At 47.1% G+C, this 26,591-nt stretch overlaps 1 protein-coding gene across 2 annotated transcripts in view; it reads right to left on the bottom strand.

Moving 5' to 3' along the window:
* CD164L2 (CD164 molecule like 2) overlaps positions 1–22,310 on the bottom strand; it is a 34,446-nt gene extending 12,136 nt beyond the window's left edge. For both annotated transcript variants that reach the window (XM_033157901.1, XM_033157900.1), the window contains exons 1-5: positions 22,069–22,310; positions 8,760–8,867; positions 5,391–5,468; positions 4,346–4,414; positions 1,313–1,475 (exon numbers count right to left, since the gene is read on the bottom strand). In XM_033157901.1, the coding sequence (XP_033013792.1) occupies positions 1,313–1,475; positions 4,346–4,414; positions 5,391–5,468; positions 8,760–8,867; positions 22,069–22,159 (509 nt within the window). In that variant the 5' untranslated portion in view covers positions 22,160–22,310. The remainder of the gene's footprint in view (positions 1–1,312; positions 1,476–4,345; positions 4,415–5,390; positions 5,469–8,759; positions 8,868–22,068) is intronic.
* Between the last annotated feature and the right edge of the window lie 4,281 nt (positions 22,311–26,591).

The raw sequence follows: 26,591 nt of genomic DNA, 5'->3' as shown, positions 1-26,591 counted from the left end.
CTTCTTAAAGATCCATAGTCCTCATTTAAGTGAGTCACTGTTTTGCGGCCAGGGGATAGAGGGAGAGAAAGCAGAACAAAGGAGGAAGATGACAGAGAAACCCAGAACTGCAGACAGCCAGTCATGGGCTTGGATAAGAGAAGACTGCAAATATATGTGCTGTGGAAATAAACAAGCCTTCACTAAAAGTTATGTGGTGTGAGCAGGCTGGGCCAGCCCCTTGCTCGGCACAAAGAGTACTGAGCTCAGTGGCATGTCGAACTGCCAGCCCTTGAACACAGTCAGTGGCATGTATGTGAGAATTGCACAGCAGCAACGGAGAGAAAAAACTGAGTGCAAGGACACAGGAATAATGCGAAGGTGGGGGAGAGGGGAGGAAGGTTGTCAAACGTAAGATCCCTCTATTTCTGTGTTTAGAGGGATATAAGAGCTGATCTGCTGTGCTTTATCCCCCTAAAACCCACAGAAGACAGACTGAGGGTGGGGTGGAGAAATGAAGACAGCAGGAGAGCTGAAACTCACAGCCATTTTGAAAACACACAGGAAGCTACTGTGTGATACAAGATGGCCGACCATCATGAAGGCAGGCTTTGCATCCCACTGGATGCTCTAGGACTTCATGTGTGAGTAGTCAGTTCCAGTAACTTTCCCACTAACACCAACCCATTGTCTTATTTTTTTAATGAATATAGTCTCTTAACTGCCCTGGGCCACATCCACACAATAATTTAAAACACCAGTATACCACTTTTACAGTCATGGCTCCTCCCTGCCTCAAAGCATCCTGGGAATGGTCATTTGTTAAAGGTGCTTAGAAGTAGGAGCTCTAATTTCCTAAGTTCCCTAACCAGAGCGGTTGACAGTAAAACCACTCAAAAACGGAGTTCTGTTAGTTCCTAGCAACTCTCAGCACCCGTAATAAACTACAATTCCCAGGATTCTTTGGGGGAAGCCATGACAAAGAGGTATAATAGCTCTATAAATGTATGGTGTTGTGACCCTGGTCTAAACTATTATAGCTTGGGCACCAAATGAAAAACAACAAAAGGCCCTGAGGCACCTTAAGACCATCAAACATATTACGGCAGGCGCTTTTGTGCACCAAGCTCATGCCATAATAAAGCTGTCGGTGTTTGAAGATGCCACAGACTAAACAAACCAATGGTTTTGGAAACTACCCCAAAATGAAGAAAGATCAGAATATTCTTACGGACAGACCATCTCCCTCTCTGCTTCTCAGAGGACAGCGCATTCCCCCCACCCCACCCCACCCCCCAAAAAACCTGCTTCCAGCTGCTTGTAGGGAACTTACAGTGTCTGATAGGTGCTGTCCTTTGCCTTGAGGAATTTCACCACGAAAAATACAACGGCTTGGAGGCTGAGCACCAGGATGATTCCCCCGATGAAGCTGGCAGAGTCAAATCCTGGCGGGTGGAACTCCGGGGAGTCAGTTAGCGGAAGGCTGGCCGTTGTGCCTAGGGGGGAGACAAAGCAAGGGGGTTGTGAAGGTAAATGGCAAAAAGGGAAAAGGCTGCAGCTTAATGTGGGAAGAGTATCTGCTTTGTATGCAGAAGACACCCCTGCACAGAAATAATAGAGAGAGCCACTGCGAATCAGGGTAGGCAATGCTGGTTTGACTTGCATTTTTAAAAAAGAGTTTACAACTGAGAGATCATTTTCTTTACTTTCCCACCAGTCCATTAACTCAGTGTTTTTCAACCACTGTTCCGCGGCACACTAGTGTGCCGCGAGATGTTGCCTGGTGCGCCGTGGGAAAAATTGAAAAATTCAAAAGAATTACTTTATATATAGTCAATATAGGCACAGAGTTAAATTTTTTAACATTTTCTAATGGTGGTGTGCCTCGTGATTTTTTTCATGAAACAAGTGTGCCTTTGCCCAAAAAAGGTTGAAAAACACTGCATTAACTCACTATTATTGGCCCCCTCCAGATTGAGTGGGGGTTTTTCTTTGGCGGGGAGGGGGAAGCGTGTATTTTGTATTGTATCGCTTATACAATAATATTTAAGCATTTATAGGCTGCACTTTTCATAAAAATGCCACAAGGTTGTATACATACACTAAATTACAACAAGATTTTGTTTTCATATACAGGTTCCAAAGATGGAGTAATGATTTGTTCCCTCATAAAAAAACCCCAGCTAACAACCTATTCAAAAATTCAGCCACCTTTGAGCAGTCCCACGTGTGCTTCTATGTACCAACTACACAGCAGCCCCTCCAACACAGTGAAGATGGACACAATGGAGAGCAGTCCCAGAGTAAGGTATCAGTACTGTACTAACTTTAAAGAGAGCTCTCGAGTTTGAGCTGACAAAGACCTGTATGGAGGCTTGGCCACAGACCATATAACACCTCTGCTCAGAGATCTGTGCTAGTTGTTGATTTGCCAAGCTCAAGGTGTTACTATTACTGTCTGGAGGCGTTGGGGGGGGGGGCAAGAGGCTGGCAGGTATGGGGGGGCTCCCTGGTCCTGAATGGAGTAACTGTGCCCCTGAAGGACCAGGTGCGCTGCCTGGGAGTCATTTTGGACTCACAGCTGTCCAAGGAGGCGCAGGATAATTCTATATGCAGGGTGGCTGTCTACCAGCTCCATCTGGTATGCCAGCTGAGACTCTACCTGCCTGCGCACTGTCTTGCCAGAGCGGTACATACCCTTGGTTATCTCCAGAATTTCCTGCAGCATACAGGGGGTACCAAGCCCCCTGCAAGTCTTATGATGATCTGTTGCACAGAAATTCCAACAGCCTCTGCAGACTGAATTTCCTGCTTTTGCCAAAAGCTCCCCCTAGCAATGTTAACGGGTCACAGTAAAAAAAAAAAACCCCTTAAGGAACAATCCAAGCTTTCCTGATGGTGAAAGAGATTAGGTGGCTGGAGCGCGCAGTGTCTGAAATGGCCAACCTTACACCTCACATTACAAGATGTAAGGATCGAAAAGCATCCTTTTGTTGCAAGCTTTTAAAAAGTTTTTTCTCTCTTTCTTTTTGTCTTCCACCAAGCCACACTAGTCAGCTCATGTACAGGTCGTATTGCAAAGGCTTAGCTGCTAGAACTTAAACCTTCGTTCCATGGACTGTGCATTCACCACCCAGCCAAGTGTTTCGCATCTCCATCACTAAAGCAGCCACGCAATGCTGCAGCATTGCTACTGAAGGGGTGCGCTGTGCAAGGAAACAGAGGAAGCAGTTAGACACAGTGTGGGCAAGACTGGTGTGGAAGCCGAAAAACAGGAGCTTTCGCTCACGCAGAGATAAATGAGTGCATAAAACTTCCCGTCGGGAGCCTGCGCTGGATCAATAATTCACAAGGATTCAGGATAGAGTTACTCACTTTAATTAGCCCAAAGCTCTTCAATTCTTGCTCTTCTTTTCGGCAGGAAGATTCATTCTCCCCGAGAACACACATATCCATCTCTCCTTCACTTCTTTATTAGCTAGCTTTTCCCTTTCCGTTCCTTTGGCCTGCCTTGTTAAGCTTTCTCATCCAAACCAGCGACGGTGTACAGCAAGAGCTTGCCAGGCCTCTTGGCAGTAGCAAGAGGATCTGTTTTATTTTATTAAAGCCCCTTAATTTTCACCTGAAATAGGGGCGGGAAGTCTTGCTCTCTTCTAAATTGCTGCTAAAAGCACAGTCATTATTCAAAGGTGAGGTCTGAATGACCTTCCATGTAGGATTGGGAACATGTTGCGGGCTTGTAGGTGGTAAGATCTGGAGCTAAATTCTAAGCAGAATCTGAACTGAATCCTAATAATAATAATAATAATACCGGTAATAATAATTTATTATTTATACCCCGCCCACCTGGCTGGGTTTCCCCAGCCACTCTGGGTGGCATCCAACAAAGTATTAAAATACAATAATTAATCAAATATTAAAAGCTTCCCTAAACAGGGCTGCCTTCAGATGTCTTCTAAAATTGTCCAAATTGTTGGAGAAGCACGCTTTGCCCTGGATACAATCACACCGAGACTCTGGGTTTAGGAAAATAAGAAAGCTAACATTTATTATTGGAAATAGATGTTTGATAGGAAAGATCCTAGTCCTACTTAGGTAAGGTGGCGATGCAATAAGCCATGTTTGCTCTCACGTCTCAAAGTAAGCTTTGGTCCTGTTCCCCGAGTGACAAGTGGGGTTTACCACAACAGAAGGGCTTGCTAAGGAAAACAGCGCCTGGAGCATGTATGACCACCGAGAAGCCACTCTGCATTCCCCACTTGGAGATGCTCATCATGGCAAAGGTTCTTCTTTCTTGCACTAGCTCACCAACATTCAAACCCTCTCCTTTTCCAATGCGCAAAAGGTAAGGGGAAATCATACTTACCAAGCGTGAATGGCTTTGGAGGCTCTTTGGTGGTTGGCTGTGGAGGTTGCTTGGTGGTTGTTTCAGATGCTAAGAAAAGAACCATCATTAGCGGGGGCGGGGGCAGGGAGGTCAACCCACACCCCTTAATTAAGCTAGATCTTAATGGAGACCATCTTGCCTGTGTCAAGATACAATCGGCTCCCAATGTCTGCACTTTCAAAAACTAAACATTAGGAAGAACTTCCTGACAGTGAGAGCTGTTCGGCAGTGGAATTTGCTACCAAGGAGTGTGGTGGAGTCTCCTTCTTTGGAGGTCTTTAAGCAGAGGCTTGACAGCCATCTGTCAGGAATGCTTTGATGGTGTTTCCTGCTTGGCAGGGGGTTGGACTGGATGGCCCTTGTGGTCTCTTCCAACTCTAGGATTCTATGGTTCTATGTTAGGACAAGCTTTCATAGCTGGGTATCATGGATATTTGCCACGAGCGAATATTTTGTATTGTTTCCGTTTTTGTTTTAAATGCACCTGCTTTTTGTGATTTAACTATTTATTTATTTAGTGCTGCTTTTATTTAGACAGCTGTAGAACATGAATAAATAAGACGTAAATGGTTGTTGACATCAATACTGTAGCTAGGAATGAACCCTTACATACCTTATGGCAAGAAATTCCATAAAGATGCCTGATAACTCGGAAAAAATTGCTGCCAGTAAGGGCAGCCTGCATTGGATCAGGTGGGCACATGGTTTGAAGAGGACTCCTCCAGCTGGTCATGTGAAAGTGTCCTATATGCCAGAGATAAAGAACCTGTGGCCCTCCAGATCAGGGAGTCTCCCCACTAGCTACTTTTCTGATCCTTCAGAGAGGAAGTGCCACCCCACCCAGAACAGGACGCCTCCCTAGTTCTTTCTTGCTTCTGTATCAAGAGTCAGAGGCAAAAAAAAATGTTTGAGGTGGTCCTGGTGATCAGGTTCCAGAAAAAACAGGCAGAGGCAAAGGTCCTGAGGCAGATGATGAGGCCTAACGGACAGCATGGTGATCAGTGGTTGGGCAGAAAAGCATTACCTTCACAACTGGTAGTGACATTGTAAAAGAGACACTTCTCCTTGGCCGGCTCTCCCTTCACAACACAGCTACCGGAACCTGAGTATACAGGAGAGAAACCAAATCACATTTAAAATCCTGCATGCCTCCCCCCGCCCCCAAACACACATTTCCCCCACTGTTTTATACAGGGCTACGCAACCAGAAACAAAGTGAAAGACAAGCCCTATTCTGGGGTTCACATCACGTGACTGACATCATGTGCCATGTCTGTTGGCTCCTCTCCCGCCCCTGAACGTTGGGTGAAGGTCTGGAGAGAGGAGTCACACATAGATCACTAGCCAATGAGACACCCTCCAGATGTTGTTGAACTACAACTCCTATCATCCCTGAACATTGGCCATGCTGGCTGGGGCTGATGGGAGTTGCAGTCCAACAACGCTTGGAGTCTGCCATGTTGGCTGCCCTCCAGGGTCACACCCACGCCATATGGCTTCCTCCAAAGAATCCTGGGAACCGCAGCTTGTTACAGGTCATGGCCACACAGACCTACAATTCTAAGCACTCTTAACATGACTCCAGGACTGTTCAATTGGTCTAAGAATGCTTCAAATGCATGGTGCAGATGGGACCTTAGGCTCTGGGTGCAATTTAGAATCCTGCTTGCGTAGAGCACGCTCAGGTCATCTGATCTTCCCCCTCCCCAACGGGTGAGGAAGACGGGGCTGATGCAGATGCAAGAGATGGTGCAGGGAGCTAAGTAGGCACCACCCTGCTGCCCTCCTCACCACACAATTGTGATGGCAAGAGAGAAGCATACCTGGAAAAGGATGCTGCAGTCAATAGCAAGCATGATTTAACACACAAGTAAGTAAGTAAATAAATAAGTAAAACAACAACAACAACAACAACAACAACAACAACATCATCATCATCCTGGCCATATGACTGGATTGCCCCAGCCACTCTGGGCAGCTTCCAACAAATATAAAAGCATAATAAAACATCAAACATTAAAAACTTCCCTATACAGGGATACACAGTTGTATTAACTAGATAGTGAAGAATGTGGAGTGGGGAAACCTGACAACCCAAAACTTTCCTAAAAGAAGGATCCACTCTAGAGTTTGCTGGGTGGGAGATGCAACTGCTATCCAAGACCCCTTCACCTGAGATCAGGGGTGGAGAACCTTTGGCCCTCCAGACAGGGGCGAAGGAAGGCTAACCGGCACCCAGTGCAGGGTGTCAGGAGCATAGCTGTCAACTTTTTCCTTTTCTTGCGAGGAATCCTATTCGGAATAAGGGAATTTCCGTTTAAAAAAAGGGGAAAGTTGACAGCTATGGTCAGGAGGCAGGGCAAACAGCCTGGCGGCGCTTGCGCTTGTGGCGTACGTACAACGCATGCACGCCTCTGCATCTCAGTCTGGGAAAGAAGACAGTCTGGGATCCCAGAAAACAGCTGCCGGTCAGTGTAGACAATGTTGAGGTGGATGGACCAATGGTCTGACTGGGCATAAGGTAGGTTCCTATATTCCTAACCAAATCTCTCCCACCCCAGTTCACATCTTTCACCTCGCCCTTCTTTCACCTGCTGTAGCAAGTAGGGCTCCAGGCAGCCTGCACACCTGATGAAGTGGACAAAAGGGCCAGGTAGCAGCGAGGAAATGGGCAGGACACCCCCCCCCCCCCCGTTCTTTCTCCATACGAAGATAAGCACTTCAGCAGCAGCTTTCAGGACAACATTGTGAGATGGGAGTTTGTTTCTGAACCAGCAGAGAGCAGAAGGCTGTATCTTTGTGGCTCCCATCTATCTATCCCCCGGGGATGGTAGTCATGGCAATAAACAAAGTACACAAACCGACACAGATGCAGAGCTTTAGGCGATTCCGCTCAGAGGGGTAGCCACAAACTCCCAGCAAAATGGAAGGAGGGGTTTCCAAGTATCAGCTAGGGCATAGACCTTAAAGTAGCAAGGTCCTTTGCCTTTTGCTTTCAAGCAAGACAAGCGGAAGGCAGAAGGCCATGTAAAGGACGTAAGAGTCTTGCTGGATCAGGCCTAAGGCATCCTTTCCCTACTTGTGACTTCCAGTGACTTTTATTCAGAGGCATATTGCCTCTGGCACATCCAGCAGATCAGGGACTGAGTGGTCCTTAGAGAAGGTGGCAACCGACGAAGCACAAGGCATATGCGCGAGAGATTCTGGCACCTCTGGTGAGAAGGGGCTGGTGGCCCCATTGGAGAGCCAGAACCAGTCAGAGAAGATAGTAAAGGGCTTGATGCACCATTTTGTGGCTTCCTAACATCTTGGTAATGTGTAAGGTGGAGTGGCCCTTGCAGACTGCTCAGAGGAACAAAGGGAAGCAGTCAGGCTATTTCTCCATCTAGTCCAGTATTGTCTATCCAAGTCTCAGAAAAGGGTCTTTCCCATCACCTGGTTGGTGCCGAATCCTTTTAACAAGAGATGGTAGGGATTGAACCTTGAGACCTTCTGCATGCAAGGCAGGGTGTGGTCCTAGGGTGTGGTCTGAAGGTCCACAAAGCCACCAGCTAAGCAGGTTTGGGTCTGGTCAGTGCCTGGATGGGTGACCACCTGGAAATTACATTTGTCTTGGTTTCAGTGATGCATGAGATGTACATATTTAGGGCTGCCAGACGGGTTCTCCCAGACACGTTGGGGAATCATTCTGCAAAATGGCGTCCAGGTGGATTTTTGCTGAATCGGCAAAATGTCCTGGAAAACCCAGATGTATGGCAAGTTGGGCTAGTTTAAAAAAAAATCTTTAAAAATCAAAGACAAGTCCCAAAACGATTTGGGGGCACTCAACAACTTCAGTTTTCACTTTTGGAGATGTACACAGCATCTCCACTCCATATATGAAGAGACGTTCAGGTGCTAGAAGAGCTTGACGCAGCTCCTGCTCCTCCCTGATGACCTCCACCCATTCTCTCTGGCTCTCCAACTGCCTGCCCCTTACTCCCAAAACATTTCTTCTCTTCCTGGAACCCTGGAGAGCTGCTGCCAGTCAGAGTAGACAATATTGAGCTGAAGAAGTAACCACAGCGCAATGGCAGAGCACATGCATCATCCATTGAAAAGAGGTGGCAGGTGATGGTAAGTCAGAGCAGACAATACTGAGCTAGGTGAGCAAATCATTGGATCTGGCAGCATTATGTAGCACCAACACCACGATGGAATTCTTTGACCACCTGGGGGAGAAGAGGGAAGCCATTACAAAAACTCAAAGCACTGGGAGGATAAGGCAGGGAAATGGAATTGCTTTAGGCAAATATGTTCCACTTTGCAGAAAACGTGTAGAATTGGGCCATTCTTTGCAAGGTGTATGAACTGAGTTTTTGGCAAGCATCCCCCACCACCTGCTGCAGCTCACCTGGCTTCTCCTCAGACTCTCGGCAGTGCATCCACACGCAGTTTGTGATGTTCAGAGTAGAATCTCCTTCAATGCACTTGTCACATGACTCCAATTCTTTGCATTCTCCTGCAAAACAGCAAAAAATGAACAGGCTGAGTTTTCAGGCAAGTATGAATCCTGCATTGCCACTTTGGAGCAGGCTGCAAAAGAAAACAAAAAACAGGAAGTGGAGCACTACGTGGTCTGGGCTTGTATAGATACCCAACGGTCTGTTGATTTCTGGAGTCTTCGCCCCACATTTTGCCTGTGGTCCTGTATGCTACAGCCCCCACTATTAGAAAAACTGTAAAGACACACACATAGATATATACACACACAAGCCTAGATATATCAAAGGATTCAGAGATGGAATCCTCTGTATCTGATACTCACTGTGCTATACTGCCTCTGAACATGGAAGTTTTATTTAGCTATCATGGTTTGATTTGATTTCATGTCAGTGGTACCTCTTGTTGTGTATTTAATTCATTCCGGAGGTCCGTTCTTAACCTGAAACCATTCTTAACCTGAGGTACCACTTTAGCTAATGGGGCCTCCCACTGCCACCGCCGCACGATTTCTGTTCTCATCCTGAGGTAAAGTTCTTAACCCGATGTACTACTTCCGGGTGAGCAGTCTGTAACCTGAAGTGTTTGTAACCCGAGATACCACTGTATTCATAAAATGCATATGCCACTTAATGGAAAAAATAATAATAATATCTCTTAACTGAGGCCCAAACCATCAGCCCACCAGGCACCAACTGCTGTTTGGTCAGCAGCCATTCCAGCCAGCCATGAGAAGAACAATCACATAACGTTTTGGAACTTTAGTGCTTGAATTTTTGCTTGCTTTCCCCCTTTAGTATCCAGTCTATCCAACTGTGAGCCCCCAGGCAGGCAGGGACTGCTGTAGTTTGGAAAACATCTGTGCCATGTTTCTAAAATGCTAGGTGCTGTACAAATCACCACCACCGCCGCCATCAGTTTTGTTATCAAGACACTGTGAATTCTATTATCAGCTATAAATACAGAAATATTTTTAAAGCTGCTGCCTATTACAGCTGTGGCAACGGGCTGGAAGAGTACCCAGCTATCTGGAGAAGATTGCACTGAATGTACCATACCCAGAAGAGCTGCCTGCCTGCACGACAACATGCAGAATGAGCTCTCACCAAACTCGCCTGTTTTATGTATCAACGCTGACCTGCCAGTGGCGGAACTGCCAAGAGTCTCTGCATGCTGGAGCACAGATAAGGCTGCAGCGCATGGAAGCTTATTCAACTTTTATTAAACCCATAAATGTTGGATTACGTTTCTGCCACTGCACTCCATGCTCAATAAGTCAGCTGGCCTTCGGGAGACGAAGGCTTTCGGTTGAACACGAGAAGATCAGAAACTGTTGGTGACCTGACTTCCGTTACATCAGGAGTAAGGAGCCATTTCCAGACCAAGGGCCCCATTCCCTCCTGGGGCAGCCTCTCAGGGGCCACATGCAGTGTTGGGCGGGCCAAAGGCAAAAGTGGGTGGATCAATAAATGCACACACCCCTCTCTACCCTCCCTCCAGGCAAGCAAGAGGCGTTCAACAAGGACACATTCCAGACAAGCAAAAGCACTCAAAGAGGCTGGGAAGTAGGGCCAGTGAGGGGCATGGCCTGTGACAGTTCCAAGGGCCGGACAGAGTGGTCTGTAGGGCCACCCAAAAGCTGGCAACCTCTATTGCAAAATAGAAGAAGGATTCAAAACACTTCAAAGTGTGGAAACTCCCAATCATTGAAAACTAGGTGGGTCTCTAATACAACTTGCAAACTTTTGAAAAGTTACCTGCTTCACACAGGCTAAGTCATATAGACCTGCTTTTATTTTATCTGTTGCTTTATTACTACACCAATATCCCAACTTTCCTCCAGGAAGCTGACAGTGCCAGGCATAGTTCTCTTTCCCAGCTCTTTGTATCTTAGTGGGTTGTTTTTGTTTCGATTATGCATTTTGTGTTTTTATATTGCGACTTTATGTTGTAACTGCCCTGAGACCTTTGAGTATACAAATTTTAGCAACAACAACAACCACCCTCACAGGCTAGGCTAGGCTAAGAGAAGAGAAGCCAAAAAAAGTGCCCTCCAGATATTGATGGACTCCCAGCTCCCATCAGTCTCTGATAGCATAACCAACGGGGAGAGATTATGGGAACTGTTGCCAACAACGTTTAGAAGGCATCATGTTGGCTACGCCAACATGCTGCCTTATACCAAGTGAGACCATTGGTGCATCTAGCTCAGTATTGGCTAAACTGAGTGGTAGAAGGATTTCAGACAGGGGACATTCTCTGCCCCACCTGAGATGCCAGGGGTCCAACCTGGGACTTTCTGCACACACTGCAGATGCTCTACCATTGAGTGGCAGCCCTCATGACTGTCTCAAGATCACCTTTGCTTTGTAGCTAAGAGGGGATTTAAACCCTGATCTGCCAAGTCCAACACTTTTAACTGCTATGCCACACTGGCTCTAGTTTTTGACAGCTGGTTCCTTTAATTTGAGCATGATAAGCAGCAGCAGCAGTGAATTATGGGGGAAAGCAGTTATACAGCCAAGAGCAAACTATTTCTATTACCCTTCCTTAAAAGGGCCCATTTGTCAAATTTAAAACAATTTTCAAAAAGCTTCCAAGCAAGAAACTGTACACAAACACACACACACAATTTAGCTGCAAGAGGAACTATGATCCCAGCTACGTCAATGTAACCTTCCCTTCCAAGTGTGGCCAAAAGTTCCTGTAGCCTTTGGTGAAACCCAATACAACTTCGCATCAAGCATGACCGAATCTAATTAAAGCCCACACAACACCTCTCCATTTCAGCTTAGGGCTGGCACAATCTGCAGGCTCAGGCTTTTAATATCTGCCTCCAAACCCTTGTCGGTCTTCCACTCTGGGCCTATAATCCTAATTTATATTTTTTTTACCACCCTTCAACCCAGGTTCTCATACAAAGAATTCTGCGAAAAGCAACACGTAAACAATGAAATCATTGTTAAGATAACCAACTCATAGTTCAGTTACAAACGCTTCATTTATTTCATTTATATCCCACTTTTTCTCCAAAGAGCTCAAGGTGGCACACGTGGTTCTCCCCTTGCTATCAGAGTTACAGATTTCTTGCTTAACATCTAGCCTCGCTGGTCCTAACAATGGTTTCCTTTAGTTAACATTTGCGACTCCTATACTAGAATCGATGGGGGATGATGGGAAAGAACAAATGGTTAAACTCCCCCACCCACATTCCTTCCATCTACCATGACATACATTAATCCTAAATCCTATTACCATGGAATGCCATCTCTTTATGGCAGCCCCCTCCCTCGCCCCACATCCACTTGCTGACACTCAATTTTTTAAAAAGAGAAAATAAGCTAGAAAAAAAACCATGAGTCACAGCTTATTAATAGCAAATCCGTAGCTTTGTTTTATGAAATCTACCTAGAGAATTCTTTTCACTCCCCCATCAGAGATTATGCTTCAGCATGCCAATAGAACGAGATTCAAAAGAGGATTTATACTGGCAAGTTTCTCTCCCAGTATCACAAAAATATGTTGTGATAATTTTACATACGAAAGGAAGCAAGGTTTGGAACTAGTTTGGGGAAGGCAATAAAAGAGGTCAGTTTCTGAGGATGCTGCATTTTTGTTAGGGCTCTGACTCCCGTCATTCCCAACCACCATGCTGACGGGGGTTGAGGGGAGTTGGAGTTTGACAACTAGGGCGCAGGTCCAGTGGTGTAGGAATGGGGGGCAAAGGGGGCGGAGCGCCCTGGGTTCCAGGCTGGAGGGGGTGAGACTCTGGGCAGCCCCCCTCCCCAGCACAACACCCAAGCCGAGCCCCGCGGACACCGGGAAAAAGCCACACCTGGCAGCGGGGCTCGCAAACCTGCTCAGCATGCGATTTGCGAGGGAATAGCAAAGCGCGTGCCGAGCAGGTTAGCCGTCGGCACGTGCTTTGCTGCTTGGGCTGCGGGCGGAGGTGAGCCAGGGAGGGGCGTCAGGGGCCCAAGAGAAGCCCGCCCCTCCCCTCCACCTGCAGCCCGAGCGGGAAGGAACGAAGCAAAGCGCCAAGTGCGTTGAACGTAGTGACGTTGCATATGCATGCTACGGAGTGACTCCGCCCCCGGGTTTGCCGCCACTGCACAGGCAAAGCGGCTTCCTCCGCCACTGCGCAGGTCCTTATTCTAATCAAACCTCAGGTGGCTGAGCGTTTGGTTTTTTAGCCATATGTTAAAGAGTGTTTTACAAGGACCTGGGAGACCAGGGCCCAAATCTCCACTTAGCCATGAAGCACACTGAGTGATCTGGGACCAGCAATTGCCTCTCAGCCTAACAGCTTTTAAAAGGGGTTATGATAAATTCACTGCAGATTAAGGCCACTGGTCACCATGGCTGTATGAAGTCTCTACCACCTGAGGCTCCATCTCTCTAAATACCAGTTGCCAGGGAACAACACGGCCTTTGTGTATCTCCCCTCCAAGACCCTGCTGCCTTTCTTCTCTGTTTGATGAATAGTTTTACTGATATGTGGAAATTTGCACACCAGCCACACAGCAACCCCAATTAGGTGAAGGATATTCTGGGCATAGGGTTAAATATGAGAGAAGGTATTGCCAATCCTTGAATGCAACCACATTTCATTTCTTTCTTTATTACATTTATATCCCACCTTTCCTCCAAGGGGCTGAAGATGCTGTATGTAGCTCTCTTCCCCCTCCCCATTTAATCCCCACAACAACCTTACGAGGCGAGGCTGAAACTGAACGACTGGCCCAAGGCCACCCAGTGATAACTTTGTGACCGAGTGGGGATTCAAACCCTGATCTCCCAGGTCCTAGGCCAAAACTCTAACCACTACACCACACTGCCTCTCAATGATGCCCAGATGAGCTCTTGCTCCAAGCTGAAAACGTGGCAGTTGTGTGTAAGCAGGAGAGGGCTGAAGAGGTATAACTGCGCTGCCCCCCAACCCTCCAAATATCCTTTAACAAATCACACTGGAAAGATGTACAGCGATACCTTGGTTTACAAACATAATCCGTTCCGGAGGTCCGGTTGTAAACCAAAACAGGTTGTAACCCAAGGTGCGCTTTCGCCAATTGGGGCCTCCCAAAAAATAATGGATGCAATTTTTAAAAAATGGGTTGTAATCCAAAAAAAGGGACACACACTTCAGGGTTTGACATGGTTGCAATCCAAAAAGGTTGTAATCCAAAACGGCTGCAAAGCAAGGTTAAGAAATCTGCCAATCAGCCTGCTCCCACAGGGCTTACTTCCAAGTCGGTATGCACAGGACAGGAAGGAATTCGAGACTGGGAGGCAACGGTAAGCAGGTGACACCCACTCACTTGGACCTGACTTGTCAACAAGCAATGGAGTGGTAACCAAGTCAGCGTGTGAGTCTTTTCTGCTCATGCGAACACACGAGTTAACCAATTACCTTTCCATGGTGGAAAAGTTCAAAAGCTGACTGGGCCTATTGCCATGGATACGGAATTCTGGCTGCTGAGCTTTGCCTACGAGTGAGGGACTGGTACAGTAGCCAATCAGGAAGCAGGACTTTGCTCTCCAGATTTCTGGCAGGTTTCGACAAGTCGAGTTATTTTTATCGTGGCAAAAGATGCTCAAAAATCAGATGCTTTACTTGACTCCTCCGAATCCTGGCATGCTTTATCGGACAGCAAGGAGCATGGGGGTGGGGGTGGGGGTGGAGAGAGTGTGTGTGTGTATAGAGAGCACCAGCTGTTTCAAAATCTCTCCCAATCTGTTTCAGCCACACTACATATGGGGCCTCAAACAGTAACCTCTACAAATAAGCAAATCACTGGGAGGGAAAGCGTTAACGAAAGTTATTCCCACTTTCCCATCTGCAGGACCATGGGCGCTTATGGGCATCCACGAGGCTGCAATTCCGTGCAGACACTTGGAAGCATATCCCATTCAAATCAGAGGGAGATAAAACAGGCATCAGAGAGAGAGCTGTAGGACTTCTCTGCAAGTATGGGGGAAGGGCCACAGCTCAGTGGAGGAACATCTGCCTTGCATGCAGGAGGTCCCAAATTCAATCCCTGGCATCTCCAGGTAGGGTGAGGGATGCCCCCTTCCTGAAACTCTGAAGTCACTGCTCAGTAGACAAAACCGAGCTACATGGACCAATGGGTCTCACTTGGTATTTGAAAGGTGTGCAGAAGAATTTTGATTAGGGCAGCTTCTCATCACCCTGCAGGGCAAACTGCCTGCACGCCAAAATTTCCTCTTCTCACACAACTGGTAAAAAAAGAAAACCACGCAAGAACCCCATCATCTTCCTTGGTCACCTGGCCTCTTGCAAAACTTTCAGCAAACGCCACCATTCATCCATAGAGTTGCATGACACCCTGTGCTATCCACAGATTGCCTCCAAGCCGTTTCAGAAAGAGCAACAGCCAAAGGAATGCAAGAGTCTACAGAATGTGCCTTTTGGCTCCAGCTTTGCACCTTCCAATTTCCCGTGATGATCACTCTCTTCATGGAAGAGCTCCCGCTAGCCACCGCCACCCCCACAACGTGGCTAATTGCAAGAAATGATGGGAGTTTTATTTATTTGGAATGCACCATGTTGGCTGCCACAGATCCATGCTGTGAACCGCCCTGAGATCTGCAGACAAAGGGTGGTATACAAATTTAATAAATAATAGTAATAATAATGATGCTGAGACACCTCCGAGATATTCAGTGGTGCCCATTGGGACAGGTAAGCCAGAAGGCACAGAGAACAGCAGCAGGTGGCACCAAAGCCAATGAGGAGTCTTTCTCACACCCTCCTACCTCCTGAGTTTACAAGGCCAACACAGAGTGCCACCCTCATGGAATGGTTGTAAGGAAGAAGGCAGGCAGGGAGGCTGGCTGGCTGGCTGAAAGCAGAATATGTGGATGAGGCAGTGCCTCATTGACCCTAATGGACTAGCCTCCATTGAAGAGACATTGACCTGAGTCCTACAATCAATGAAAACTCACATCATCATGGCTCCGTTGGGGCAGCAGGAATTATCCCACAATTGTTTCCTCCCACTACCAGAAACTGAAAGAGGCATATCACTAAGTGTGGGCATTGAAACAGCTCTTATGGGGCAGGCAGGTCAGCGTTGGCTCGAGTCCTTCGGACATGATGCCTTCAAGGGGGCTATCTCTTCCCCTTTGCTGCTGCTGCTGCCACCCACACCCTCTCCCTCTCTGCTTCCAAAGGAGAGGGTGAGGCAAGCAGAACCTGGTACTCCTTTCCTTTGTCCCTGCTGCCACTCCCTCACTTGGGGAGGGAAAGAGGTAACACAGAGAGGTTGTCGCACTATCAACTCACACCAGCATAGCCAAGGGTCAGGTAGGCGAGAGATGGAGTCCCAACAACATTTGAATGGATGGTAAAACATTCCCCATCCCTGCAAGGAGTTCACTTGCAGAATCGCCTTACCCCATGTATGCCCAGGTGCCATACTCCTCCTGCACTTGTGAGAAGTTGAATTTTTAGCATGGCATCACCTACATGTTGGGACTCCCTGCCTATTGACACCAGGCAGGTACCATTGCTGGCCCCTTTTCAGCACTTGCTTGAGTTTGTTTAGGCAAGCCTATCCAGATATCTAGGATGGTGACATGTGTTTTAATCTCTTTTTGCTTGCTTTTGATTCAAATCTGCTTTGGGGTGTCCTTAAATACTGTACATGTTTTGATCATCTTGATGTTTTTAATTTATTTTTGCAAACCGCTTGGAGGTTTTATTACAGTCAAGCAGTGTGTAAATGTTGTGAAGTAAATAAAATTTATTAAGGAGAACATGGTTAGGGGGCTCTGGGAGTTAGCAGTGGGTGGTCTGAAAGGGGCATGGGGGATGCTCAAAGAAGTTGATCCCTGATGCTGGTTTGACCATACATGTATGCTTGAAGCTGAAAGTTAAAATAGCCCTCTGCTGTGCTAGTCTCTCTATAGATGCAGCTACTTACAAAACCAAGGAGGGAGAAGGAAACTTGCGAGTCGGCAGTGAGACAAGGGTCTCAGCAGTGTCACAGATCTCCACTCAATTAAATGCCAGCTCACAGCAGAGCCTTGCTTTCTGCATGGAACATTCAGATGCCTTGAAAGAACAAGTGACTAGATGCATTATTAAGGGAGAACCAGTTCTGGCAGTTTTAATACCTGCAGAGAAGGGGGACATCCAGGGAGTGCAATTTCTCACCCGAGTTGCGCTTGGGTCATTAGCAACCTGCCCTTGCCACAATCTCCTGTAGTCCCCCGCAGGAGCTGGGCTCTGGGCTCAGAAACCCGACTACATTAGTTCAGGCACTGACAACCTCAAGGCTGAATGACCACAATGTGTCCTGTGTGGGGCTGCCCTTGTATCTGGTCTGGAAGTTTCAGCTGGAGCAGAATGCTGTGGTAGACTGGAGATGGGAAGAGACTACAGCCAATGTATGGCAACCGGGTTAAAAGACCTGCACTGGCTTCCCGTCTGCTACTGAGCCAGGTTCAAGATTCTTGAAGAAGTGCAAGCCCGGAACAGCTTAGGCTCAGGATACCTTTAGGACTGTCTTGCCCAGTATGTCCCAAGCCAATCACCAATATCATCTGGGGCAGCACTATCAGTGGCTCCCAATGGTGCAGAAGCATGACTCATGTCAACATGAGCCTTCAGGATAGGGGGCCCGAATCTGTGGGTCGCCATCCCAGTAGAAACCAGGCAGGCACCGCCCTGGGAAAGTTTCAGATGCCAAAATGGTTTTATTTCAGGAGTGCTGCTCTGATGTTCTCCCTTCCTACAGATGTTTCAATCTATGCTTTATATTTTGTACGCTGTATTTTGTCTTCTTTGTAAGTCATTTTAAGGCACCTGGGAAAAGCAGGTTGCACATTTTTTAAAAATAAACTAACAGTTTGCTGCTTTCTAACAAAGTCAAGCACAGAGGAATGACGCATATGTAAAGAAGTGAAGTCGAATAGCAAAAGATCCAGGAGAGACCACCCCTTTTGCTGTTGTTGTTAAATGACCTGGGCTTACTCTAGCTGCTGAACAGAGACACCCCACTTCTATACAGGTGTTAAAAGTGCCAGACCTGAATGCACCTGGTCACTTGAAGTAATACCAGTTGCTCGCTCAAGGCAGCTAAATGGACACCAATGGCTGACAGGTGTGCAATGCAGTACAGTGGGGAAAGGACTGAACAAGGAAACTTTCACCCCAATCTATCCATGCTTACTAAAGTCAGCCTGACAACTGAATGGAAGTCACTGGGGGAAAAGCACACACAGAATTGTAGGCTTAGGTTTCCCTGGGTGTCCTGGGACAAACCATTTTCTATGGGTCCCCTATGAAAAATGGGAACAGCAGCACCTTCCTTGCAGGGGCCCTGAAAAGATGGGTGAAAAGGATTGTACAGATCTTAGCACGTTAAAAAGAGCTTTTCGGGGGGGGGGGGAATTAGGGCAAAGGCCTTGTCAACTCAAGCATCAAGGCATTCCAAAAGGAATATACAGTAGTTTGCTGCCTTATACAGAGTCTTCAGACCAGTTGTTCATTTAGTACAGTCCTGTCTACACATGAATGGCAATGGCTCCCCAGGTTTACAGGGAGGGAGATGGCAGGGATTAAATCTGGGACCTTCTGCATGCAAAGCAGATGCTCTACTACTGAGACCAGGCCCACCCCTTGAAGAATCAGGGAGCCTTTTGCTTTTCTGGGGTAATTTTCTTGGGCTGACCCCAAGGGATCTCGGTGTGGGGGCATTTTTAAAGCACTTGCACAGCACTTGTCGCCCTTTGCTTTAAAGCCTTTTCTGCTTCTTTGAGAGGTCACTTATTTACCATCTCCCCTTTCCCTTCCCAACCCCAAGGACTCAGATTACACTTACAATGCATCCACCTGTCACTGGCACCCTAACAACAACTTCACAACATTAATTAGGCAACAGCAACTTGGCAAAGGCTCAGTGCCAAGGTTACTCCTAGGGCTCTGTGGTACAGATCCATAGTGAGAGAGGACACATATATAAAGCGTTGATTCACTTCCTCAGCCAACAGGCATCCTGGAAAACCTTAAGCGACAGGTTTGTAGAGCACATGTCAACCAGAGAGGCCACTGCATGTTAGGTTGTTCATACAAACAAAGGAATATAGGAGGTTGCCATATACCCAGTCAAACCATTGGTATATCCAATTTAGTATTGTCTACACTGACTGGCAGCACTTCTTCAGGGTTTCAGATGGGGGACATTCTTAGCCCTATCTGGAGATGCTGAGGATTGAACTTGGGGCCTTCTGCATGCAAAGCAGACTGAAAACCCACCCAGAGTAGGAGAAAAGCAACTGTGGGAGCCCTTTTTTCTCAGGTTACAACATTATTAAAAAGCAATAAATGCCCTAGATTGAACACTGAGATTGATGTGAGCTAAATAATGCTAACATGCATCTTCAGTGGAGGAAACTCTGAAGTCAGGTGAGCAGCTACCAGGAAGAGGGCCTACTTAGTGGTGGCTCCCCGGTTGTGTAATACTCTCTGCAAGGAAGTTGGCCTAGAACATACCTTATGGTCTATTTTATCAACAGGCAAAGTTATTTCTATTTCTCAGAGCTTTCTAGATTCAGCCTGTTGCATAAAGATTAACAGAGACAGTACTGGATAGATTTCCCTAGGTAGAACATTCCACAGGCAGGGGCCACCACTGAAAAGACCAACTTGTACACCTCCCTCAGGTGCAGCACCCAGAGAAAGGCCTACGATGAAAACATTAATTTCTCTCCATTAGTCTTGCTTTTGGAAGCAGTTCAAACACTCACAGCTGCATTGTTCTACACATGGGTAACAGCAGGCTGTTTCATGCAAACGTGTTCCTCTTATTACCAGGTTAATTAAGCATAGATGCAAATCAGACATTCATATGTACAAATGAATGCTTGACGTTCCCCATAATCCTTTCCCTCCAAAGAGGAACATGGTTGGATGGCAGATCTTAGCTGAATTAGGAACATAGGAAATTCTCTTATTACCGATTCCTTCTTATTACCTTGTTCGGGACCTACTATGCTGGCTAGCAGTGTGTGGCTTCTCCAGGGTTTCAGACAGGGGGGTGGCATTCCCAGCCCTACATGGAGATGCTGGGGACTGAACCTGGCACCTTCTACAGCCATTCCCTTAAATTACACACCCATTTCCACCAGTGGCTGGGCTCACATACGGTTTTCTGTGTGGTGGCATGCCTTCACAGATCATCCAAGTGCAAAGGTGGATAGGGCTTCTGAACTTTTAATAAGCAGAAGGTGACATTTCAGCAAGTGCAACCTGTATGACAAAGTTACATCTGCTCAGGTTTCCTCTTCTACACAGCTACTAAAGGAGCAGAAGGCCTATCCTGTTTTTCATCTGGACAGCCAACTACTTCCCAAGGCTCGGGTCTACTCAGAATCCCAGGCAGCACCACAATGCCAGACTGCACCTGAATTAGCACTGGGGTGACCAGCCAAAGAATGTGCAAATTTAAGAAGCCCTGCATCAATAAAAGAAGAGTCGGTTGGATCAGGCCATTGACCCACATGGCTCAGTGGCTAACCAGGAGCTTATGGGAAGCCCACAAACAAAACCTGAGCACAGGAGAAATCTCTGCCCCCACTCGGTGGTTTCTAGCAACATCCAGAAGCATTACTAACTCCAACCATGGAGGCAGAACATAGCAAATATGTGTAGTAGCTATGGATAGCCTTATCCCCCGTTTATTTGTATAATCCTCTTTCAAAGCCATCTAAGTTGGTGGCCATAATTGCCTCCTGTGGGAACAAACTCCATAGTTTAACTATTCACCTTGTGTAGTAGTTTCTTTTATCTGTCCTGTATCTTCCAACATTCAGCTTCATTGGATGTCCACGAATTCACAAGTTATAAAGGGGCGGAGCTTTTTTCTACCTACCTTCTCCATGCCATGTCTAATTTTATACATTTCTATTATGTTGCCTCTTACTTGCTTTTTCTCAAAACTGAAAAAAATGCAAACCCTGCAACCTTTCTTCATAGGGGAGTTGCTTGAGCATTTTGGTTGCCCTTTCCTAAACATTTCCCAACTCTACAATATCATTTTTGCAGAAAGAAGTGGCAAGAACTGTACCCAGCATTTGCATTACTATACCTGCTTATTAATTTCCAATTCTTTCAGGAATGACCTCTAGCGTAGAATCTGCCTGTTTCCACACCCGCCACATAGCAGGTCTATATTTTCATTCCAACGTGACAGAAAGGGATATCTATGCCATGAATTATCCAGGTCTGTGGATGGGCCATTCATGTGTGCCAACCTTCTCTTAAATGCCAAACATCCATTTGCACACTGGCTAAACATGTGGCCTATGAAGCATCAAACTTTGAGAAGAGAAAGCTGGTTTCAAACCTAGAGTGGCTCCACTCAGTGCCCTTGGGTCCCTCTCTCTCTCTCAGACATGCACATACAGCAGTTGAACCCACCTCACAGGATTGTTGTGAGGACTAATGGGGACAGCTGCAGGAATGTTGCTCTGAATTCCTCTGAAGTTCAAGATTAAGAATAAAACCAAAATTATGGCCTACAATAGGCGTGCCTGGCGTGCTCTGGTCCATGGGGTCACTAAGAGTTGGACACGACTGAACAACTGAACAACATGGCCTATATACACAGCATGAACGCCAACGTGAGAATGACATCTTCTAAAAGCAGAGATGAAAAACCTGTGGCCCTGGCCCTCAACCTGTTGCTGGACTCTTAACTCCCACCATCCCGGCCGTGTTGGGGTTGCTGGGAGTTGGAGTCCAACAAACACGCCTGCAACCGCAATTCAGAAGAGCAGACGCTGCTCTTTGGTTAAGAAATGAACCAAGGAGAGGAACTTCCAAGCCCTTTCCCGGAGAGGCTCCTCGTGGATCAAAGTAACTAACACCTTATTGCTCACTAAAGAGCCGCAAGTAACGTCGAGTCTCTCCCGCGGAGCGAAGACCGGGTTGGACCAACCCTGTCCCAGAAAGCAAACTCGCCCGCCTTGCCGCTATGTTCTCTGGTGACTGGCTCGGCGGAACCGGCCGTTGGCCCACGATCAAGCCCACCTCGGGGAAAGCGAGAGCTCCAAAACTTCCCCCGCGCGCGCGCCCACAACTCTCCCTTCCGAGAGCGAGAGAGACCTCCCCCAGTGGAGGGGGGTGGGGTGGAATGGAATGGGGCTTAGGAGGCGGGGGGACCACAGACAAATCCACGCCGGATCTCACCCACCTGCCTGGCTGGGGAACCCGCCGTGCGCGCAAATCAGGGCGCAGAGGAGCGCCGCCCGCAGGTGCCAGGCGCGGGCCGCAGCAGGAGGCATGTCTGGGTCCTCTCCGGAGCAAGCAGCAGCGCCAGCAGCGAGCGCCCAGCTCAGAGTGGCGCTTGTTTTTCACTTTGGGAACAATGATCGCCTGTAAAGTGATCGGGTCTCCCAGGACTCAACCGAGCAGCAGCAGGAGGAGGAGGAGGCGGCGGCGGCGGCGAGGAGTCAGCGAGCAGAGGCTCGCACGGGCGGGGACCGAGGGAGGAATTCAAGGGGGTGGGCCAGGCAGGTGCGCCGGCGAGGCTCTAGTAGCTCCGCCCCCGCCGGGGAGGGGCGGGTCCTCGCCTCCCTCGCACGCCGCGGCGCGCGTCCATTTCTTATGCTGAGGAGCCTCCGTTCGTAAGCGGAACCCGAAGAGCCTTCGCCAAAACAAAGAGCTCGCCCGCTTTATTTGAGCTGCTGCAATTAAGAAGCAGGATCCATCCTGGAGGTTTTATACGATAATGATGAGTAAAAAGGTGTCCATGCGCGCGTGCAGTGTGTTTTTCTCTCCCACCCACTCTGCACATGATCACAGGCCTGCCCTGGAGGTTTTGCTACCTGCGGTGATTAGGGGAAATGTCGGGGGGTTTTTTTGGTCCTGCCTTTTAAACCCAAAGAGTGCTACAGAAAAGCATTCGTGAGATACACACATCGATGCAAAGGTGATAAAAGCAACAATATAAATAAAATACGAATAGCGAAAGTTAAAATTATAAAAATCAGAAAGGATCCAGTGGCTGGCTTCCAGAAGTAATTTTGGCATGTAAGTGGTATATATTAATTAATTAATAACGCTGTGGGTTTTGCACCATCCATCTTCATATTATTATTATTATTATTTTATTATTTATATACTGCTTAATGCCAAAATAGGCTTCTATGCAATTCACAAAGCAGAAGAATAAATTGCACAATACTGAAATATAAAAATCCATACTGGAAATATGCAGTAAAGCAGTATCATAAAACACTGAAATACAGACACCCGTAATTAAAGTATGAAATAAAGCAATCCAATTAATACAACACAGCAATTAAAACAAGACACTGACTGAGTGATCAAGGGAATGACTGTGTCAATAGAGATGCCTTCAAAAGCTAGTAGAGATGAGGGTATAACACTGGTGCCACAACTGTATAAATATAAATGTTTTTTTTTTTAAAAAAAAAAAAAAAACCTCCATGTCACCACAAGCATCAGGTCAGGCTTCAAGAAACAACTGTGTCTTGATCCAGCACCTAAACACAGCTAATGTTTAAGACAGCTGCATTTCTGTGGGGAGGGGATTCTACACTTGGGGTGCACCAACTTAAAAGGCCCTGCTGCATGTAGTCACAACATGGTCTGCAGCTGTAGGTGGAACTATGAGCAGGGTCTCCTCCATAGATCTTACAACATGGGTCAGCCAGAAGGCAGGGATGCAATCCTTCAAGTACTTGGGGGGCCAAATCAGTATAGAGCTTTATAGACCAAAGCTAGCACTTTAAATCAGCCTCTGTAGCAAACAGGCAGCCACTGCAGATCTTTAAGGACAGGTGTCACATTATCTTCCACCACACCTGAGGACAGCAGGCCAGTTAAGGGCAGGGCTGGAAAACCTTTTTTCAGCTGGAGGGCCATACTCCCACCTGAACAACACTTACAGGGGCCACGTGCCAGTTGTGGGCGGGGCCAGAAGCAAAAGCAGACAGAAATACTACCTTTTTGTGCCATAGGCTAGTTTCTACACCCTCCTCCCTGCACCTCTCTGTCCTCCATCTGGACAAGTAATAGGCACTATCAGAGTTCAAGGGCCCCTTTCAGCTAGGGAAACATGCTTGGTATGGGAAGCTGTGTCAGTTAGATGGCTTTTGAAAAGGATAGTCAAATTTTCCATTGATGCCCATTGTCCCCTGTCAAGACCCAGGGCACAAGGAGCCTAGCGATTTGATCCATCCCTCCACCTTATTCAATTAAAACCATATAGTTCAAACACTACTGCTTTATTTGGGAGAATGTCATGTGTTGTGTGCAATCACAATAAGTAAACACATACAACTGCCTGGAGAAATAAACTCTCTCTTCTAACCATGCATGCTGGCCTATCAGCCTTTCCTGGCAACTTTAGCGCACATACCTGCAAAACGAATGCATAAAATAGCACCAGACAAATGCTTAAATTGGGAAAACCTGTAAGAATGCAAGTTGAGAATAACGTTAGCTAAAATCGCCCCCTAGTGGATTATTGGGGCAAAGTCAGCAGGCAGGTTAGTACTGTATTGTGTGCTGGCCTACCTTACAGAGTTCTTATCGGGTGTGAGAAGTCCTTTTGAGCAATTAGGAAAAGAGCCGCAGACGAAGTTTTAGCCCACATCCAACTCACAGGCAAGTAGTCACGCATACCCAATCAGCCTGCCCCAACCTGGTAGTTCAAAACAGCTGGAGGGCAAAGGCTGGAGGAGGCACTAACAGGAATGCTGGAGAATGGCCATTGAAGTAGACAAGTTTCCTTCTGCGTGACCATGACAGTTACACACTGAATTTCTGAATGGTCCCTGGGATGCATGAAAGCCGGAGCTGGTGGAATAAACCCTGTTCTTTGAAACTATTCTATTCAGTTGCAGAAAATTCCATGGTTCCTCACACCTGTGCAAATGTCACATATTCAAAACTCAAGGAGTAAGTCCTCTCGGAGGCACTGTGGAGCCATAGGGACTTATTGGCACATATGGTGGAGCAGCCTGTGGGCACATACTTTCTGGACTCCAGTTATTGGGGGGGGGGAAATTAGCAACATTATTAGAAACTTGGTCCAGCCAGATCCAACTCTGCGCCTCGTCTCTATGTTTACTTGCCTGGAGAGCTGCTTTGCAAAATTCATTTAAGTACACATTTCAAAGGATGGCTGTGTTTTGGTTGTCATATTTGGTTGTCATGTTGTTTTGGAAAGTGCAGATGAGATAGGTTTGCCATTTAAATGACCCCCCCCCCCCCACACACACCTAGTATTCCCTTGCTGTGGCCTGTTGGGTTGTCTCAGCCTGCCTTTGGCTGGCCTGCTATATCCAAAACATTTCACAGGGGAGCCGTAAATCACTCAAGAGACCGTTACTATGGCAACACGACTTCCAGAACTGGGGAAGCACTTTTGAAAATCCAGGCCAAAATAATGCTCTGGAGGAGTGTGTGTGCAAGTGTTGATTTTTCTGGAGATTTATATTTGCTTCATAGTTCTGGGTTAAGGGGAGCAGGGTTTTAACTCTCCTCTTAAAATATTATTTCAACACATAAAGAAATAAATAACGGCAGTGTTGTTTCCCAGTTATCTCCAGAACTGTGTGATCAGGTAAGCTTAGGTTACCTCAGCGGTGTGAAACGTTTCCTCAGGCCTTCTGGGTAACCTCCCAAGGGGCCCGTGGCAGTGGTGGGCGGGACCAGAATCAAAAGTGGGCGGAGAGATGGGCGTCAATTCTACATATGCACAGTAGCCTAGTTTCTACCACACACCCCTCTCTTTCCTCCAATCAGAATTCAAGGACCAGTTAAGCAAACACACCAAGAAGAGCAGATGAGGGGTATGGCTTGGAAGAGGGGCCTGGAGAGACCTCCAATGACCATATAAGCTGGGAAGGACCATGGTTCAGTGCCCTGCATACAGAAAGTCGGTGGTTCGACCCCCAGCAACCTCCTTATCGGGGAAAAAAGAGAGAGAAGGAAAATCAATTTAAAAAAATTTAAAAAAATTCAAGACCAGGTCTGTCCATAGTTTTCAGTTTAGTAATAAGTTGTAATTCAGCAACTTCTCTTCTGAGGAAAAACCCCATCCCACCCTCCCACTATATATAAGGGTCTGGTGACTTCTGTTTCAGTGTATCTGAAGAAGTGTGCTGCACATGAAAGCATATATGCAGAACAAACTTAGTTGGTCTCTAAGGTGCTACTGGACAATTCTTTAAAAAAAATTGTTATTTCGACTGCATCAGACCAACACAGCTACCTACCTGAAAGGAAAATCAATTAGGGGTGATACGAGAAATCTTTCTGTGCTTAACACCCTGGAGAGCCACTGCCAGCCAGTGCAGACCAAGGGTGGGGAATCTTTTTTCGGCTCCACAGACAAGATCCTTATCAAGACCAGCCTGAAGGGCCAAAATTGGCAGCTACCTGTCAAAATCCCTTAGGGAATGAAGCTGAGAAAGATTTCTCTGCTTGTGGCTCTCCTGCCCTGTAGGAGGAAGAGAAGAAAGCCTGTGTTTTAAAAATCCAGGTTTTCTTCTCTTGTTTACACCAGGAGCAGAGGCAGCGGCTGGGGGGGGGGGACAAAGAGGAGAAAGAATTATTCCCTTTATCTCCCCCACCCCCTGGTGGTATATAAGCAGACTGGGAGAGAGAAGCAGTTCCACCAAACTGCTTCCTCCTCCTTGTGCAAAGTGTGCACCTACCGCGCCATCAGCTTCCAACGGGTGG

This window comes from Lacerta agilis, chromosome 8, assembly GCF_009819535.1.
Source record: "Lacerta agilis isolate rLacAgi1 chromosome 8, rLacAgi1.pri, whole genome shotgun sequence".
Classification (NCBI taxonomy): domain Eukaryota; kingdom Metazoa; phylum Chordata; class Lepidosauria; order Squamata; family Lacertidae; genus Lacerta; species Lacerta agilis.
The sequence above is the reverse complement of the archived record's forward strand: the minus strand, read 5'-3'. Positions and strand labels throughout refer to the sequence as shown.